We start from the raw sequence: 19,255 nt of genomic DNA on the forward strand, positions 1-19,255 counted from the left end.
ATTAAATATTTAGGGATGAAGACAAAGAAGGTTCTAGCCTAATCAACAAACAAAAAAGCATGAAAATATAATTAATTAAAGGCCTCAACAAGATAATCTTTTTTAGTATCTTAATGGTATTGATAAAATTTAAAAATATACCCATCAGTCCCGACTTTTACTAAAGTCGAACGACCTAAAAAACTTACAGATTTTATATTTGTTAAGGTATCTAATTAACTCAAAACCTTGATCATTAAGAATACTATTCATATTAGGCTAAAGGGATTTATAATTAAAATAAAAAAAGGGCATATTCATATCCCCACCACAAAATTGAGAATAAAAGGAGATGAATTTATGAGAGATAAGCTTAGGTTGATAAATATACTATTGGTCACTCTGAATATTATGAATGAAATTCTACTTATATCTATCAATAATTAAATTATGATAAAATCTCATATCCCTATCCTCGTTCTTAATCTATTTAAACTTGATCTTAACCCAAGTCTTTAGGTAAACATACATAGTAAGAGTCTGAACGTGATTATAAAGGGATCCCAACTCTATAACATTCTTGTTTAAGATAATAGCAATGACATCTAGAAGCTCTAACTTATTAATATCAACCTTGACATTAATATCACCCACAGTATTCTAATTCCACTTAGACAAGACTCCTCTCAAGTAATAAAGGTTATTAAATAGAGAAAGCATCTAAATATACCAAATACGATGGTAATTTTGCAATGAGTTACTAATAGAATATATATTTTTCTAATGTATTTTCTTTCGGATATTTCAAGCTATGACTATAAATAAATGGAATAATTATGTTGTTTAACCTTGTCTTTCTTAAAATTTTTATATATGAAAATGAAATATATAAACCTTATACTATATAAGATCATTGGACAAACACAAAATGATGGTGATTGAAGTATCCAATAATATGAGAATCCAATTTGAGAAGCCAAATTCAAAAGAGGTCATGTTGAACTTAAAAGCATATATGTAGTTGTTAATATAAGAGAATCCAATAATATGCTTTTGTCCTATGTCAAATTGTGTTGGATTGGGAAGAAGGAAGAAGAGGAAGCAGTGAAGGAGAAAGAAGAAAGAAGATGGATCAAAGGAGGGAGGAGGAAAAGGAGACAAAGTAGTGAGAAAGGACATGAAGAAAGAAGAGGAAAAGGATAAGAAAAGAGTATGTACCAAAGAGAGAAATGATGGCTAATGGGTGAGCACCATCCAATGACAACAACATAATGAGAAATATGGTGATTCTAAGGTTTTCATATATAATTTAGATTATATCACTTAAAACAAAAGCAATTCGTATACCGATCTACATCTAGACTAGTATGCATAATATGTTTTATACCATTTTAGGTGGTATGATGATTTTTGCTACATATGTAGTTTTGTTTGATGGATTTTACCTTCAATCATTTTATTTTGGAAAATCAAAATCTTGCCTAAAAAGAAAATCTTACTTAGATAAGCTTTGGTTAGTTTCATATGATCATCTCTTTTCCTCTTTTCTAGGTGTTCATATTATGATAAAAATAATATTATTTGTAATATAAAAGAATACAAACGATCACAAAACTTTTTTTTTAAGATATATATTAATGGGAGTAAATGTACTCATAGAAGCTTGCAATCAGCTTTGTACAACAAAAACTTCTACATGGCTTATTATATCTTTTCATAAGACATTCTAATTTTAGTGCTTATTATATCACTTTATAAAGCATCCTAGTTTTAATTTAATGATCATTTGTAATAAAGAATTCTGGAAATGATATTTTTTTCTACTTTTATTTAATAATAATACTCTTATATCTATCTCCCCCAAAACCTCTTTCACAAATTATGGATCTTTTAAAGAGTATTCTAAGTGGATAATAATATAATATTTTTTTTAAGTAATCCAAAGTCTAAATAGTTCTCTTAACATATCAAGTTAAAATGTGATGAAAAGGTAAAAAAACCAATAAATTTTTATCAAAGTTTTAAAAACTGAAACAATCTACAAAATATTTATAAAGGTTTCATGTAGAATGTTTTTGATTTGAAGTTTAATTACCTCAGCTAAATAAAATTATAATAATTTTATAAATTTATGAAGTAGTGGAATCTATTTTAAGAACAATGTATCTCATATATTTTGGTTCTACCTTTTATAAACTCTTTTATACTCTTTATAAATATTTTCTAATCTACTTTATGGATTTCATAACTTATAAATTTAATTTAATTTTTTTGCTCTTTTATCCATTCTAACACAATTTAATCAAAATTATGTCAAAAATAGCAAAATTGACTTAAGGATAAATTAAATTGATATCTAATAACAACAACCTATATGATTATTTCTTGACAATACTATTATATTTTTAATAATTCATACTATATTTATTAAGATATTAATTAAAAGTATTATTTTATTATTTAATATATCATTATAGTCATATTTGGTTTATTGATATTTTTATATTTTCTTTTGATAAAGGGAGAGAAAAGTATCTTAGTCTTTTACATAATCCAGCGAAGTCATCATTTTCTAGGTAAAAAGAAAAAAATAAAGAGTTTTTCTAATGATCTTATCTTATAAAAATATAATTTTATTAGTATTATATTTTAAAAATTAAAATTATGTAAAAATAATCTTGATATGCATAAAAGATATTTTAATGAAAGGACATGTCTCTTACAACAATATTAGTTAAATGTAACATTTGGAATGTTTTTTAGGCTCTATAAATAGAATTGTAAATGGCTATAGTTTATTAATTCATATTTCAATACAATTTCTCCTCTTTATTTTTTAAAAATATTATTATTATTATTTTTTGCTACTTGGTATGCTAAGAGAGACTAGTTAACTAACTCAATGATTATGCTTGTAAGAAAGATAATATTTATTTATGTTCGCAAAAATAAGATGAATTAAATATTGAGATTAGAATCTCGATCAATCCGATATGTAAGGATGAGTTTTTCATACTAAGACATTGATTACATGTCTTTAAGTTCTTTCTAAACTTTATCTTTTTTATTTTTATTATTTTAATATCTTATTTGTTTCTTCATCAAAATTTGTATATCATTGTTTTGCTCCAACAATTTAAGATGAAATTTTAATGAATTTTGGTTAGAATTATAATAATAAATTAATATAATTAAAAATGTTTAATTGTCATGTTTTCTTAATAATTCAAGCATTTAACTATTTATCATATGAATTAAGAATTGTCAGCATTTACCTCTAGTTTTGTCTAATTGTTCACTGTTTGATTTTTGTTGGATTAATTAGATGCATAATTTATGTGAATGAAGATTGTACTAAATTTAACATTAAAAATAAGATATATTATAATTTGAGACTCAAAACCTAGTGTATTAATAAAAATATTATCAGTTTATAGATATTATTTAAAAATTAAAAAATCATAAAATAAAAATTTTCTTTTTTAGTGACAAATAAAAGAATATCAAATCTCATTATATTAATAATAATTTTAGTAGTTTAAAAACATTGCTTCGTACAAAACAAATACCACGTCTTGTTTCTTTAACATACAAATTCTAAAAGAGTAAGGTACACGAAATTTAACGTAGATGATAGCTATATATAACGGTGTGATGTCAAAATACCCGCTACGTAGATTGGGTAGATATAACGGAACGATTTTAGAATGTAACGCTTGGGTGGGTGGCATCTATATAACCCGAGGGCCCCGAACGGGCACAGCTGCGAGGGTCCTTCCCTTCGATTTTTATTGCGGTGATCTCATTCCTTTCTTTTTTCTCTTGTTTCGTTTCGCTTGGTTCTTCATCCGTCGAAATTTTGATTAGGGTTCAGAATTTTTGTTGGTCTTGGGGTTCTTTTAATCGATTCTTGGTTGTCGACTTTCTTGTGGGAAGATCGATCTTTCTGGTTTTCTCGATCGTTTTTCGTCACCTAGCCAGTCTCGTTCTGGTTTCGATTGGAAAATATGTCTTCTTCGCGTTCTAGTCGTGTGGAGTACGACCGCTTCATCCCGTTCCGGTCGGCGATGGACATGGACTACGCACGCTTTGCCCTAACCGGGCCTTCGAGACCGCAGCGTGATGGTTCGAGGGAATCCCCATCGAGCGTGGCGTACCAAAAGCTTCTTGATGACTGCATTTTGAAGAACAGGTCTCGTATCCTCGCTTTCAAGACTGCACCTGAAGCGCCGGCCAGCAAGCTGCCCCAGTTTGACGAGCCCATTCGGCCGCAGAAGAAGCAGCAGAGGCGAATCCCGAAAGAACCAGAGAGGGTTTTGGTAATCCACGGCTTGTTGGATGATAATGTTTTGAATCTCCTCGACTGGGGAAGCAATAATGTGTTGGCAATTGGCCTTGAGGACGCAGTGTATCTCTGGCACGCTGCAAACGAGTCGACTAAGCTTCTACAACCTGTAGAAGACAGAGGACCTATCACTTGCATCCGCTGGTCGCCAGACTGTGCAGTTCTTGCTGTCGCATTTGGCAATTCAGATTTAGACCTGATTGATCCAGCAACAGGACATGTCGTGGATGGGATGGAAGATGAGAACCAGGCCCCTGTGTTGTCACTTGCGTGGAGAAGTAATTCAATCTTGACAGTCGGAAGATTTGATGGCACTGTTGTTGATTATGACTTTAGAAAGGATGACATGTTCATCTGTTTCTATAATGGGCATCGGCGTGGAGTTTGTAGTCTTAAATGGTCCGTGTTGTCCGGGCGGTATTTGGCGAGTGGAGGGCAGGACAAACTAGTGCACATATGGGATGCCTGCATGCCTGTCTCACGTCACCATCCACGTCAACGTCAATGGCTTCACAGGATCAGCAGCCACACTTCCATTGTGAAGGCCGTTGACTGGTGCCCAACTCGGAGCAACCTGCTGGCTTCTGGTGGAGGTTGCAATGATCATTGCGTTAAGTTTTGGAACACCGTTAATGGTGCTTGCTTGAACTCGATTGATGCTGGCTCTGAAGTTTGTGCATTACTATGGGACAAAAACAAATCTGAATTACTGACCTCCCATGGTTCGCTGAACAATCAACTCACCTTGTGGAATTACCCATCCATGACGAGAGTGGCTGAGGTTTCCGGTCATTCATCCCGGGTTCTTTCCTTGGCTGGGAGTCCACTGGGAGGTGTAGTAGCTTCTGCAGCAGCAGATGAGACAGTCAGGTTTTGGAATATCTTTGAGACTCCCAAAATAACAAAACCTGAACTGCCCTTTGCCCAATTTAATGTCATAAGATGAAAAGGTGGATAGGTGGAAATGATTAAGATTCCAAATGGAAGACTTCTCTAGTGCTTGACATGAAGATATGTTGTTGGTAACATTGCGATGGGAAGTTTCGTGGTGTCAAAGAGGCAGTACATTTTCATACAAGCGCATGGATTCGAGATCTTCAAATATGAGCGCAACCGCCTAAGGTAAGTTAGAAGCCTTACAGCCTTTTACAGCATTTTAGTAGGCTTATTTACAACATGACTATCATTGCAGCTACGAGTCTGATTTTTGTTTCCTATTTATTGTTTATCATTTCATAGTTATCGATATGATTATTGCCCAATTGATGAAACATGTGGTCTATAATTTTTGCCCAATTGTTATGATCTAATTATGTGGTTTAAAGTGATTTCAATTTGCTTCTCTTGTGTTTCTTTTTTGTAAGTTACTATCTTTGTCTTATTTTTATTTGAGAATTTTTGTGCAGACTTATTGTTTTTTTTCTTTTTTGAGTTGAGATTTCGTATGATATTCAATATGACCTTGGTATCACATGAAGACATCACATTGCACACCTAAAAGAATGTTTGACAATCGAGAGATCTATGCATTATAAGAGGTAATTGCCTATGGCCTTATGTTTCTATTTTTCTTTCCGACTATAAGTTTCCTATGATATAAGTTAAACTTAAGAATTTTATATTCTTTTAGGACTATAAAGAAACTTTGAAGATTGAACTGTGTAGCTCTATTGCCAGAACAAAGCACTTGCAATATGGCCTTAAGTATCACATAAAGATATCACATTGCCAAAACAAACTTTGAAGATTGAACCGTATAACAAACTTCAGATTTCCTTTTCCATTTTTTTTGAGTTGAGATTTCTTATAACATTCAATATGGCCTAGTTATCACATGAAGACATCACATTGCATATCTAGAAGTGTGTTTGACAATCGTGAGATCTATGCATTATAAGAGGTAAATTGCCTTTGGCCCTATGCTTCTTTTTTCTTTTCTAACTATAGGTTTCCTATGATATAAGTTGAACTTCAGAATTTTATATTCTTTTAGGACCATTAAGAAACTTTGAAGATTGAACTGTGTAGCTCTATTGCCAGATCAAAGAACTTTCACATGAAGAATTTAAAATCTTGCTATGGTGTCTTTGCTAAATCTTTATTCACAGATACAAAGATATTAAAGCATCTTTGGATTTGCTTAGAGGGTGAAAATATGGAAACTTATGGTGTTGCACAACTATAATCATATTCAACAACTAAGAGATCTATGCATAATTTTGATCTAAGATGTAACTTCTTATGTCTTTATTTTTTGGGTGACTAAAGGTTCCCTAAAATATCCATTAGCCTTCAGATTTTTTATGTTGTTTTAGGACCATTCTAGAACCCATGAAAACTTTTATTTGGTGTAGATCTTATTTCACTACGGAGTACTTCATGTCACTTGAAATAGTGTTTTTTTTAATGTTTATTTGCATATACAAAGATACTAAAGCATCTCAGGATTTTGTTTAGAGGGTGAAAAAATTTAGAAAATTGTGGAGTTGCAAAACTAGAATTGTGTTTGACAATCAAAAGACTGTTGATCAACCACTCAGATATTGTTTAAAAAACTGTTCATGAAATGAATAATTTGAAATTTAAAATTTTTCGAAAATAAAGATAAGTTCAAGAGTGAAATCCAAGCCTAAAATTTTCTGTTTTTAGTAAGATGTGTCATAATTTCTATAGAAAACAGTTATTCAACCTAAGAGAACTACAAACCACAGTATATACCATAATAGTAAAGAGATACCAAACAAATAAATCTATAAGCTTGATAAAGGTGAGGCATTGTAATTCTATTTATTATGTTTTTCCCTGTGAAATGAACAAAAATATCAAATTTATATGTCTTTCCATGAATAGATTATGTCTTCTGCAACATAGATACACTTCTGATCCTAAGATAGGGCTTGAAAAATGATGTCAAATGGGATATAATGCAGTTCTAAAGTTTGGAAGTTAGCTTACTAGACCAACAGTTCATAAATGCTTCATTATAGTGATAGTGGAGTAGTTCGGGTCCTTCCGATTAACAGGATCTTCATTAAAGGTTTCGATTTGGATTTATCTTGCTGAATCAGCTGTAGTTGTAGCAGAGTGGTAGCAATGTTCATGAGCTTGATAGATAAGCTTGCTATGTTTCATATAAATGTTCACCAATTAATGACATGGCTACTATTCCAGTATTTTTCCAATTATGTTGTTATGGTCATTTATCACAAGTTTCAGCATCCAAGCACTATATCTGAAATTTGCCTTTTGTAAGTATAACACCGACCTTTGAGTTGGTATTTCTTGTTTCCAACTTCCCTATTTGTTTATTGAGATTAAGGTAGCAGCAGCGGTTGTGATTATTTATTCCGATTCCAGTAATATCACATGTGGTACCAAGTTTAAATTTGACATGATAATTCCGATTGATTTATTTAAGTCATCATTTTTTTTAATAATCTATTGATGATCTTGTTGGTTGTAATGGAGAGACAAATTGAATATTGGGTAAGCATTTGAAGTTTCCATCACCAAAGTTACCATCCCTTCCAACACCTCTACCTCTGTGACCCTTGCCATTGTCATATATATATTGTAAACTATCATTGGCCTTATGGATAAGGCTAATGCGGCGGAGATTGATGATCCTCAGAAAGCTCCAGAGCTTGATCGAGACAAACAAGAAACTGCAGTGAAGCTCATGGCCAATGGTGCGTGCACCCTTTGCAACACGGGGAAGGTGCATATACAACCTTCTTTTTCTCTTGATTAATGGTTGTTGGTGTTTGAATTATAAAACTAGAAATCAGTTTTATGTTGTGAAATTATGCATTTTTTTATTGATGTGCATATGGTTAGCTCATCCTTATTATCCAGAATAATAATTATTCATACTTCTCAGATTTTGTTATTCTCCCCTCTGTTTCAAATGGTCTGAATATTTCATACCTAACATGGAGCCATCAATAAAAGATCCTTCTACTAGGTGCTTGTTAGTGTTTGACTTGAAGCCTCACACTTTGAATATAAATTTGAGAGAATTTGTACATGAATGAACAACCAGTTTACTTTTTTTTCCAAAAGTGGACGACTTTATATAAAATCTCCAAGCTGATATGCTAGTCATTGTTTGTCATAAATGAACTAACAAAATGAAAAAAAGCAGGAAGAACTCGCAAGACTGAATGTTACATCTTTGGACAATGTATTATTCGAACTAGAAGCTCAGCCTAAACACATACTTTTCCTTCATTTGAATTAATGAATTGGTCCTCCCCTCTTTTTCTATGCTTTTTGAACTTCTTAATGAAATATTTCAAATTGTTTTGAAGAGTTCAATTATTCCAAGAATTACTTCAATGCATTTTAGTGATATACTAAGCGAACTGGTTTTGCAAAAAATTTATAAGTCATCTGTTATTTTTTTGTTGAGCCTGCATATAGATTTTAAGAAGGAATATGGACACCATTTTTAAGTTCCATCATATTTTTTTCCTCTTTTTCCCCTTTTCCTCCATAAATTTACGGTAAGGGTCTTTCCATAATTGTCAATATTATAACAAATGTCTACTATTAGTCATAATCATCAATATTTTCAGCTTCATACAATGAGATTTTGCCTAACGTCACTGATTATAGATTAAGTTGTTTGCAAATTGTTTCATGCTTAAAGATATTTCACCTCCAACAATTTTCTCATAGACTGTCATTTGTGATGCTTCAGTCATATGTTGAGGCTTACCTTTCATTCATGTTATGATCAAGGCACATTGCTTTTTTTTTTCATTCAGGGACAAAGAGACTTAGAGCATTGATGTTTCATTTACTGGAATTTGAGAATCAGGTTCAAGTATCCTTTCTTTGTTGAATATTTTAGTTACTCCTTTACTAGAAAGTATCTATGGTGGTTTCTCAAATTTTATCATTGAAAAGTCTAGTGCTCTAATTAATTCTCTTTCTTGTCTAACTTCTGGCCTGCCTCTTAACATTCTGTAATCTTTTTATCAAATTAGTTATAATTACTAACAAAGAATTATGACTTCTATTAGTCTTTCTATTTTGTAAGAAAGAAAAAAAGAGATCTTATCAAATTCTGGATTGCATTCTAGATATTGCTCTTCTATTACAGATCATTCATCAATAATATTTTTAGACATGTTTCAATTCCTTTAGACTTTGTTTTTTCTCCTTTTGTTATATTATTCATCAATAATAACATTCCATAATCTTTCGAACAAATTAGTTGTCATTACTCATTACTAACAAAGAATTGTGACTTCTATTAGTCTCTTTGTTCCATAAGAAAGCAAAAAAAAGACCTATCAAATTCTGGAATTGCATTTTAGATATTGCTCTTTATTATAGATCATTCATTGATAATATTTTTAGACACATTTTGATTCCTTTAGATTTTGTTTTTTCTCCTTTATTTGTGTGTTTTTCACTTTGCACTATTCTGGCTATATATTCTGTAGCTGATATTTAACTAATCGTTTCATCATTTTAAAACTGACAATTTATCATATTAATAATATAGGTTTTCCTACCTTGTTGGATTTGCATGTAAAGGTACTGAACATAATACCTTTGCTGTTGATGAGTCACTTAAAGACTTCGCACAATTAGCTGTTGGACTTTCAGTTGTTGGCTCCACTTTTCAAAATTATTTTTTTTCCCACATTTGAACATGAGGCAGCAAATAGTTTCCTCATTGCTCTAAGTATGCATTTCTAGATGTCTAGAATTTAGGAGTATATTATTGCTTTGGTTGTCATGAACAAGGTTCATAATACCGTACCGTACCGGTGTTTCGACCTGGGCTCGGTACGGTACGGTACAGTGTACCGAGCGGTACCTCCAGGTGTACCGAGCGGTACACCTGATTTCAGTCCGTTAAACCCTCTGAAAATACCTGAAAATAAAAAAAAAGTTAGGACAGGGTTTTCAAGTTATAAATAAATATAGTAATAGTATAAGTTTAGCCAAATCAATGTAAATTAGGTAAGAATAGTATCACATATCTTTTTCGGGCTTTGAGGTAGTCTTGTTCGAGGTTCGTATTTCAGCCCATTATAGATTGAAATATCTATAGAAAAATCATTTGAATTGTTAGACTATTTTGTTACAATATAAACTCTAAAATTCAAATGAATTAAATAATCACATATGTAGATGTACCTGATTGTTGATTCTACCACCAAAACGAACGACGAGCCTCCACCCAATCTAACATTGGCTCTGAATCTTCATTGTAGAATTGGAGGTCAATGGGATCAATATGATTCAAATATGTAATTTTAATCCAATATGATTTAAATTATGATAAAATCATCATTTATCTACATTAATTAAACGATTAACATAGTTAATTTTTCACTAATTATTTCTCTTTCAACATTATAAACATGACAAATACCCTAATAGGTATTAAAGACATTGAATTGATATAAAATCGAATAAATTTCGATTAAATCATCATTAAAATGACTAATCACAGCATTAAATAACTTTAATAAAACTTAATTAAACTTATTTTACTATCATAAATATTATTCAATATTTAATATGCATGAAACACATTAATCATAATCTTAAAGATCTTAATTACTCTCTAATTAAAGAAAGCGAATACATACCTCTTGATTAGAAAACTCTTCCTCTTAATCTTTCTAAATTAGCCTCGATTGAATTCACAAATCATTGTTTTGTAGAGTTTAGGAGAGAAAAAGAAGTTTGAGAGAGAGTTTAAGAGACTATAATGAAATAGGGGAGAAGAATGACTTAAATAGAATGAGAAAGGGCTCCAACGGTCAAATTGACTGTTGGAGCACTGTAGCACTGCTACAGTGCGGTAACGATCGAAATCGACCGTTACTGAGTTGTGCCGGGCGGTAACGGTTGAAATTTCGACCGTTACCGCCTTATATTATATCATATCGTCCGATACGGGTTTTTTTTGAATGTATCGCCTGGTAGCGGGCAGTCCGCGTACCGGTACGTACCGCCCATACCGGGCGGTACAATTCGGTATTGCAGACCTTGGTCATGAATATAGAAATTCAGAAAATAGATCTTTTTGAGATATTTTTTTTCTGCTGTTATGTAGTCCATTCTCTAATCTTATATAGAAAATATTTTATTGATGTCGGTCATCTAGATTTACGTGACATGCCATATTTAGTAATTTGTGCATCTTTGTGTATTTGCCTCGTTCAAGATTCAGATTGTTCATTGTACCAACAACAACAAGAAGTGAAGATATCATGGGTAGCTACTATCATTTTCTAAAATGTTGTATGATTGGTTATAACCATTGGGTGTCATACAATTTTAACAATGGTGACTTAGATTTATTTACTCTCAAGTGTTGGTGCTATCAGTTTTTTTGGTTATGTTAATGTTGCTCTGAGCTAGGAACTAGGTCAGAAATTTTTTTAAAAAAATTGAAGAGAATCTCAAGAAGTAAGAAATCATGAAGACAAATGTCCATCTTTAAATATTTTTATGATTTTAAATGGAATATTAAATACAGAGCTACCTTTCTTGTGATCTTAGAGTTTTCTCTTGGTGATTGTTATTTGTCATAGCTTGATAAGAATTAGTAACCAGATGACACTCACTTAACATGGGTTGTTTCTCTTTTATTTTCAAAATTTGCTATTAAGTAGATGCTAATACAGACAAATTCTAACGATTTATGACCTCTCCTCGACCTTTAGGTGTTAATGTTGGTGTGTTTGTCTTGATGAAATTTGGGACTCAATTGCTGATGGTTTCAGTTTGGTCATTTCTCAGATGATGGCGATTGCAATATGTGGATATGGAATTATGGAATAGTGTCACTTGGTAGAATATCTTTTCTTTGATTATTAGCTCTTATGTTGTCTAGATTCAACATCCAATAGCATTTTGTAGTGCTTATGATCAAGATTTTAGTTATGCTCACTGATCCGAAGTTTTTGTTTATGTTCACTTATCCAAATTGAGAGATTTACATGGGCTCTTGAAATGTTGCTGAAGTCAAGTCTGTAATTTTGTGCCCTTAATGTTGGAACTATAAATTTTTATGATGTGTTGTCAGCAGGAAGTTCTTATGCATTTATGATGCAATTATTACTATAGTTAATAAGGTTTTACAATGTGGCATTTTATATTGTTTGCTATGCTTTAGCTAAATTGACTTTACTCAACTCGATACTTAAAGAACATCCCTGTGTAATTTTTATGGTCCTTTTTGCTTATCATGTTATTACTTCTAAAATAATTAATTTATAATTCTATGATGGTAAATGTACAATGTGAAATATTAAGTGTAAATAAAATCTCACTCAAATTGAAATGACTAGCAAAGCAAATTATAAAGGTATCGTACAAAGCTAGTTGTTAATTGGAACATATTTGTGCAGCATTCAATTGATATCTCAAGAAAAGATGCTTCTTAATCAAGTTAAAACACATGTACTTATCCATACATTTTGAAGGTACACTCAATCAGTTACGTTTTGATATGGTAATTTGAAACTTTTATTTTTAGTCTCCATAGGTTAAGGCTTTGTAGAATCACTAGATTTGGGTATAAAAGTAGATGCATAACTAAATCATGACACCTTTGGCTCATATCATATTCTTTTTTATCACTAAATAGGAAGCTAGCTACTTAGTTTTGATGAACATCTTCTATTGTTTATAAAGCAAATTGTCATGCCCTATAATTCTTTATGTTGTTTTTCTTCTTTTATTTTTTCATGTAATATGGTATCAAAACTTAATCGCTGACCAGTATGCTCGTCCCTCTTAGATTTGTATGCTATGTTTGTATGTAGTTGTTTTTGCTTTTCATGTACTTTCCAACTTCCATGAATGAATTGAATATTGGTACCAATTCTAACGCAATATGATGTGATATAACACAGAAATACAAAAATTGTTAGTTGAAATCTTTAGGAATGTACAATATATTAATTAATGCTAGCAAATGATCGAATTGATGTTGTCAAATTGACTGTGTTAGAACGTCAATCTTTGCCAATATATCATACCAACTCAGGCAGAACATCAATAACATCAATCCTTATTGTCAATATACCTTGGTTACTTTAATTATGGCTATCTAAAATTGAAACATGAAAAAAATATTGAGGAAAATAATTTGGAGTACATAAATTAATTTTTATGACTTTTAAACATAATACAGTTGTTTGAGGTAAAATTCCAAATTATTTTGTTCTGTTTAATAAAATTTGCCACCAAATTGGGAGTATAACTAAATTTCCTTTGTCATGAGAAAAAAATAATAGATAATTTTAGAAAGAAATATTGATAACAATTAAGAAGAAGTTGACAAAAACATATAACACAAACAAAACATATAAAATATTTAAAATAATTAGGAAAATATGATTTAATTGAAAGTAATTTGAAAAATATTTAAATAAGATTTAACACAATAAAAACGTGGAAAATTAAAAATCTACTTATGTTGATAAAGATGTCAGGGAAATGTTTACAAATTTATGAAAATTAAAAATTTCACAAAAGTTGTCTTAGTCTAAGAATATATTTTCCTCAAATCTTGAAAGTCCATAATAATTTATCATACAATCAAAATCTTCAAGGGCATTCCTATAGACTACACCTACTCGATCCAAAACATAATTATCAAATAAGGGACATGACGAGTGCCTACTGGGCCTTTACCTGAACTTCATTAACTCAGACAAACATAGTTCACTCGATCAAGGATCTCTGCTAATTTCCTTGCCCTCAAACACCTATTGCATCAATGATAACATATTTTATAATTTAAAAGATTCAGTCAACAAAGAAAAAATACTCTTAACATGTCTCCTTAGTTTTGATGTAATGCATTACTTAGCTTTTAAGGAATGAACATTTTGATTTTTTTTTAAATAGATGTAATTGAAATAAAGTTTACAAAAGGTAGAATATGGTGATTAGGAATACTTGTTAATTGGCTAAAATATGTTAATTGTTGCCATTTAGTGTTTCTTCATTAAGAATTAATTATAAAAAATATAGTTATCATTTAATAAATATAAGGCATTGTTAGAGATTACATTTTAGAGGAAGGGAGACGTATAGTTGAAAAGGTCATTTTATAAATATAAAGCATTATTAGAGCTCAAATTTTAGCTGAAGAGAAGCATAGTTGAAATTTGAAAAGATCTACCAAGTTTTCTTTCTAGCCTAAAATATCACATTCTAAATAAAGACCTTAATGATGTTTGATGATGTCTATAATCTATTATTTGGACTCTAGATTATAGTATCTCTTTCTCTTTCATTCAAATTTGTTAATGATAAAAAATGACTAACAACTTGTTTGTATACTAGGCGGAACATGTTGGTATACTATCTTATCTACCGGTACCATACTACTATGATATATTATTGAAACCGATATCGGACTGAGATTGAAAATATTATTTTTTGGTGTGTATTTTGTTTATTTCAATTTGTTTACAAGAGTAGTTCTGATTCATTTTTATGGGCATTAACTTTATTTCTGGTAACATGTGGAATTTTACTGCAAGACAACTACGTAGTTTGCCAACATGGCAACCAATTTTAGTGACTAAGACTTTTAGTTAAAAGCAAGGGCTTTTCAATTTTAATTATTTTGGGTTACATGAATGAACAAACAGTGTACTTTCTTTTCCCAAAAGTGGACAAATTTAAATATGTAAGATGATATGCTAGACATTGTTTGTAAAAAATGAACTAACAAAATGAAAGAATGCAGGAAGAACTCGCAAGACTCTGAACGTTTACATCTTTGGGCAATGTGTCATTTGAACCAGAAGCTTAGCTTAAACACATATTTTACCTTCATTTGAATTAGTGAATTGGTCCCCCCTCTCTCTCTTTGTTAAGTCTTCTGAAATTTTTAATGAAATATTACAAATTTGTTTGAAGAGTTCAATTATTCCAAGAATTACTTCAATGCATTTCTGATTTTAGTAAGATGTGTCATAATTTCTGTAGAAAGCAGTTATTCAACCTAAGAGAACTGTAAACCACAGTATATATCATAATAGTAAAGAGATACCAAACAAATAAATCTATGAGCTTGATAAAGGTGAGGCATTGTAATTCTGTTTATTATGTTTTTCCCTGTGAAATGAATAAAAATATCAAATTTACATGTCTTTCCATGAATAGACTAGGTCTTATGCAACATAGATACACTTCTGATCCTCAGATAGGGCTAGAAAAATGGTGTCAAATGGGATATAATGCAGGTTCTAAATTTTGGAAGTTAGCTTACTAGATCAATAGTTCCCAAATGCTTCATTATGGTGATAGTGGAGTAGTTCGGGTCCTTCCGATTAACAGGATCTTCATTGAATCTGTAGGTTCTGATTTGTGATTGTTTCAGTCTATGGGATTTATCTTGCTGAATCAGTTGTAGCTGTAGAAGAGTAGTAGCAATGTTCATGAGCTTGATAGAAAAGCTTGTTATGTTTCATATAAATGTTCACCAATTAATGACATGGCTACTATTTCAGTATTTTTTCAATTCTGCTGTTGTGGTCATTTACCACAAGTTTCAGCATCCAAGCACTATATCTGAAATTTGCCTTTTGTAAGTATAACACCGACCTTTGAGTTGGTATTTCTTGTTTCCAACTTCCCTATTTGTTTACTGAGATTAAGGTAGCAGCAGCGGTTGTGATTATTTATTGCGATTCCAGTAATATCACATGTGGTACCAAGTTTGAATTTGACATGATAATTCCGATTGAATTATTTAAGTGATCATTTTTTTAATAATCTTTTGATGATCTTGTTGGATGTAATGGAGAAACAAAATGAATATTGGGTAAGCATTTGAAGTTTCCATCACCAAAGTTACCATCTCTTCCAACACCTCTACCTCTGTGCCTCTTGCCACCGTCATGTACATCTTGTAAACTATCATTGGCCTTATGGACAAGGCTAATGCGGTGGAGATCGATGATCCTCAGGAAACTCCAGAGCCTGATCAAGACAAACAAGAAGCTCGTGGCCAATGGTGCGTGCATCCTTTGCAAGAAGGGGATGGTGCATATACAACCTTCTTTTTCTCTTGATTAGTGGTTGTTGGTGCTTGAATTGTAAAACTAGAAATCAGTTTTATGTTGTGAAATTATGCATCGAAGAACAAGAGAATGAATGTCTTACAAATTACCAATGAGATCGTCTAGTATTTTTTTTATTAATGCACATATGCTTAGCTCACCCTTGTTATCCAGAATAATAGTTATTCATACTGGTCAGATTTTTTTTGTTTCCCTCGTGTTTCAAATGGTTTGAATATTTCGTGCTTGACGTGGAGCCATCCAGAAAAGATCCATCTACTAGGTGCTTGTTAGTGTTTGACTTGAAGCCTCCCACTTTGGATAAAAATTTGAGAGAATTTGTATATGAATGAACAACTAGTGTACTTTTTTTTCCCAAAAGTGGACAAATTTAGATATCCAAGCTGATATGCTAGATATTGTTTGTCAAAAATGAACTAACAAAATGAAAGAATGCAGGAAGAACTCGTAAGATTCTGAACGTTTATATCTTGGGGCAATGTATCATTCGAACCAGAAGCTCAGCTTAAACACACACTTTACCTTCATTTGAATTAGTGAATTGGTCCCCCCTCTCTCTCTCTCTCTGTTAAGCATTCTGAATTTGTTAATGAAATATTGCAAATTGTTTTGAAGAGTTCAATTATTTCAAGAATTACTTCAATGCATTTTAGTGGTATACTAAGTGAACTGATTTTGCAAAAAATTTAGAAGTCATATGTTATTTTTTTGTTGAGCCTGCATATGGATTTTAAGAAGGAATATGGACACCATTTTTAAGTTCCAGCATATTTTTTCCCTTTACCCCCACAAATTTACAACCTTAGCTTGTTAAGGGTCTCTCATAACTCTCAATTTTATAGCAAATATCTACTATTAGTCATAGTAGACATTTGTTAGCAATATTACAGCAAATGTCTACTATTATCATAACTGTCGATATTTTCAGCTTCATACAATGAGAGTTTGCCTAACATCACTATGATTATAGATTAAATTGCCAGCAAATTGCTTCATGCTTAAAGATATTTCACCTGCAGCAACTTTCTTATAGACTGCCATTTGTTATGCTTTAGGCACATATCTTGTTTTTTCATTTAGGGACAAAGAGACTTAGAGCATTGATTCTTCACTTATTGGAATTTGAGAATTAGGTTCAAGTATTCTATTTTTGGTTGAATCTTTTGGTTACTCCTTTACTAGAAAGTATCTATGGTAGTTTCGCAAATTTTATCATTGACAAGTCTACTACTCTAATTAGTTCTCTTTCTTGTTTCTATGGTTATGTTAATGTTGCTTTGAGCAAGGAATTAGGTTAGAAAATTTTTAGAAAAAATTAAAGAAAATCTCAAGAGGTGAGAAATCATGAAGAAAAATATCAATCTTTAAATATTCTTGTGGTTTTAAATGGAATATTAAATGTAAAACTACCTTTATTGTTATCTTTGCATTCTCTCGTGGTGATTGTTATTTGCTGTATTTTGATAAGGATTAGTGACCAGATGATACTCCCATAATATGGGTTGTTTCCCTTTTATTTGAAAATTTTGTTGTTAAGTAGATGCTAATACAGACAATCCAACGATTTATGGACTCTCCTTGACCTTGCGGTGTTAATTGGTGTTTGTCTTGATGAAATTTGGGACTAAATTGCTAATGGTTTTAGTTTGGTCATTTCTCATATGATAACAATTACAATATGTGGATATGAAATTATGTGATAGAGTCACTTGGTAGAACGTTTTTTCTTTTGATTATTAGCTATTATGTTGTCTAGTTTCAACTTCTAGTAGTAATTTATAGTGCTTGTGATCAAGATTTTAGTTATGCTCATTGATCCCAAGTTTTTGTTTAGACTCACTTATCCAAATTGAGAGATTTACCTGGGCTTTGGAAATGTTGCTTAAGTTAAGTGTCCAATTTGTGGCCTTGATGTTGGAACTATAAATTTTTATGATGTTGTTAGAAAGAAGTTCTTATGCATTTATGATGCAATTATTACTATAGTTAATAAGGTTTTATAATGTGGTATTTTATATTGCTCTATGCTTTAGCTAACTTGACTTTACTCAACTAAGAACATCCTTATGTAATTTTTATGCTCTTTTTTGCTTATCATGGTATTACTTCTCTAAAATAATTAATTTGTAATTCTATGTTGGTAAATGCACAATGTGAAATATTAAGTGCAAATAAAATCTCACTCAAATTGAAATGACTAGCAAAGCAAATTATAAAGGTATCGTATAAAGTTACTTGTTAATTGAAAAATATTTGTGCAGCATTCAACTGATATTTCAGCAAAATATGCTTCTTAATCAAGTTAAAACACATGAACTTATCCATACATTTTGAAGGTTACACTCAATCAATTGCGTTTCGATATGGTAATTCGAAACTTTTATTTTTAGTCTCCATAGGTTGAGCCGTCGTAGAATCCAGTGATTGCAAAAGGCGCTTGGGCGCTCGCCTAGGCGCTCGGGCGAGGCGAGGCGAGGCCCGAGCGCCTCGCTAATGTCCCAGGTGACGCGCTTCAAACAAGCGCCGCCTGGGCGCTCGCCTGAGCCCAGGCGCTGGGCGCTTCGGGCGAGCGCCTGGGTAAACCAAGGCGACCGAACCAGAATTTTAGGTCTGGTTCGGTCCTGGTTCGGTTGTTAGTTGGTTTAATCGAACCAACTAAACCGATATAACCCCAACCCTAACCCTAACCCTAACCCAACACTAACCTGCTGCCGCTGCCGCTCTCGATCCCGATCCCGATCGCGATCTCATCGCTCGCTGTCACTGCTCCCGCTGTCGCTGCTCGTCGCTGTCGCTGCTCGCGCCTCCTGCGAGCCTTCCCGCTGCTCACACCTCCTGCGAGCCCTCTCGC

General features: G+C 32.0%; 1 protein-coding gene across 1 annotated transcript; it reads left to right on the forward strand.

Moving 5' to 3' along the window:
• Window positions 1–3,735: 3,735 nt before the first annotated feature.
• LOC135677730 (cell division cycle 20.2, cofactor of APC complex-like) lies at window positions 3,736–12,369 on the forward strand. Its single transcript, XM_065190107.1, has 3 exons — window positions 3,736–8,042; window positions 9,094–9,146; window positions 12,098–12,369. The coding sequence occupies exon 1, from the start codon at window positions 3,987–3,989 to the stop codon at window positions 5,268–5,270; it is 1,284 nt and encodes a 427-aa protein (XP_065046179.1). The 5' UTR covers window positions 3,736–3,986; the 3' UTR covers window positions 5,271–8,042; window positions 9,094–9,146; window positions 12,098–12,369.
• The last annotated feature ends 6,886 nt before the right edge of the window (window positions 12,370–19,255 follow it).

Source organism: Musa acuminata, chromosome BXJ1-1 (genome assembly GCF_036884655.1).
Source record: "Musa acuminata AAA Group cultivar baxijiao chromosome BXJ1-1, Cavendish_Baxijiao_AAA, whole genome shotgun sequence".
In the NCBI taxonomy this organism is placed as follows: Eukaryota; Viridiplantae; Streptophyta; class Magnoliopsida; order Zingiberales; family Musaceae; genus Musa; species Musa acuminata.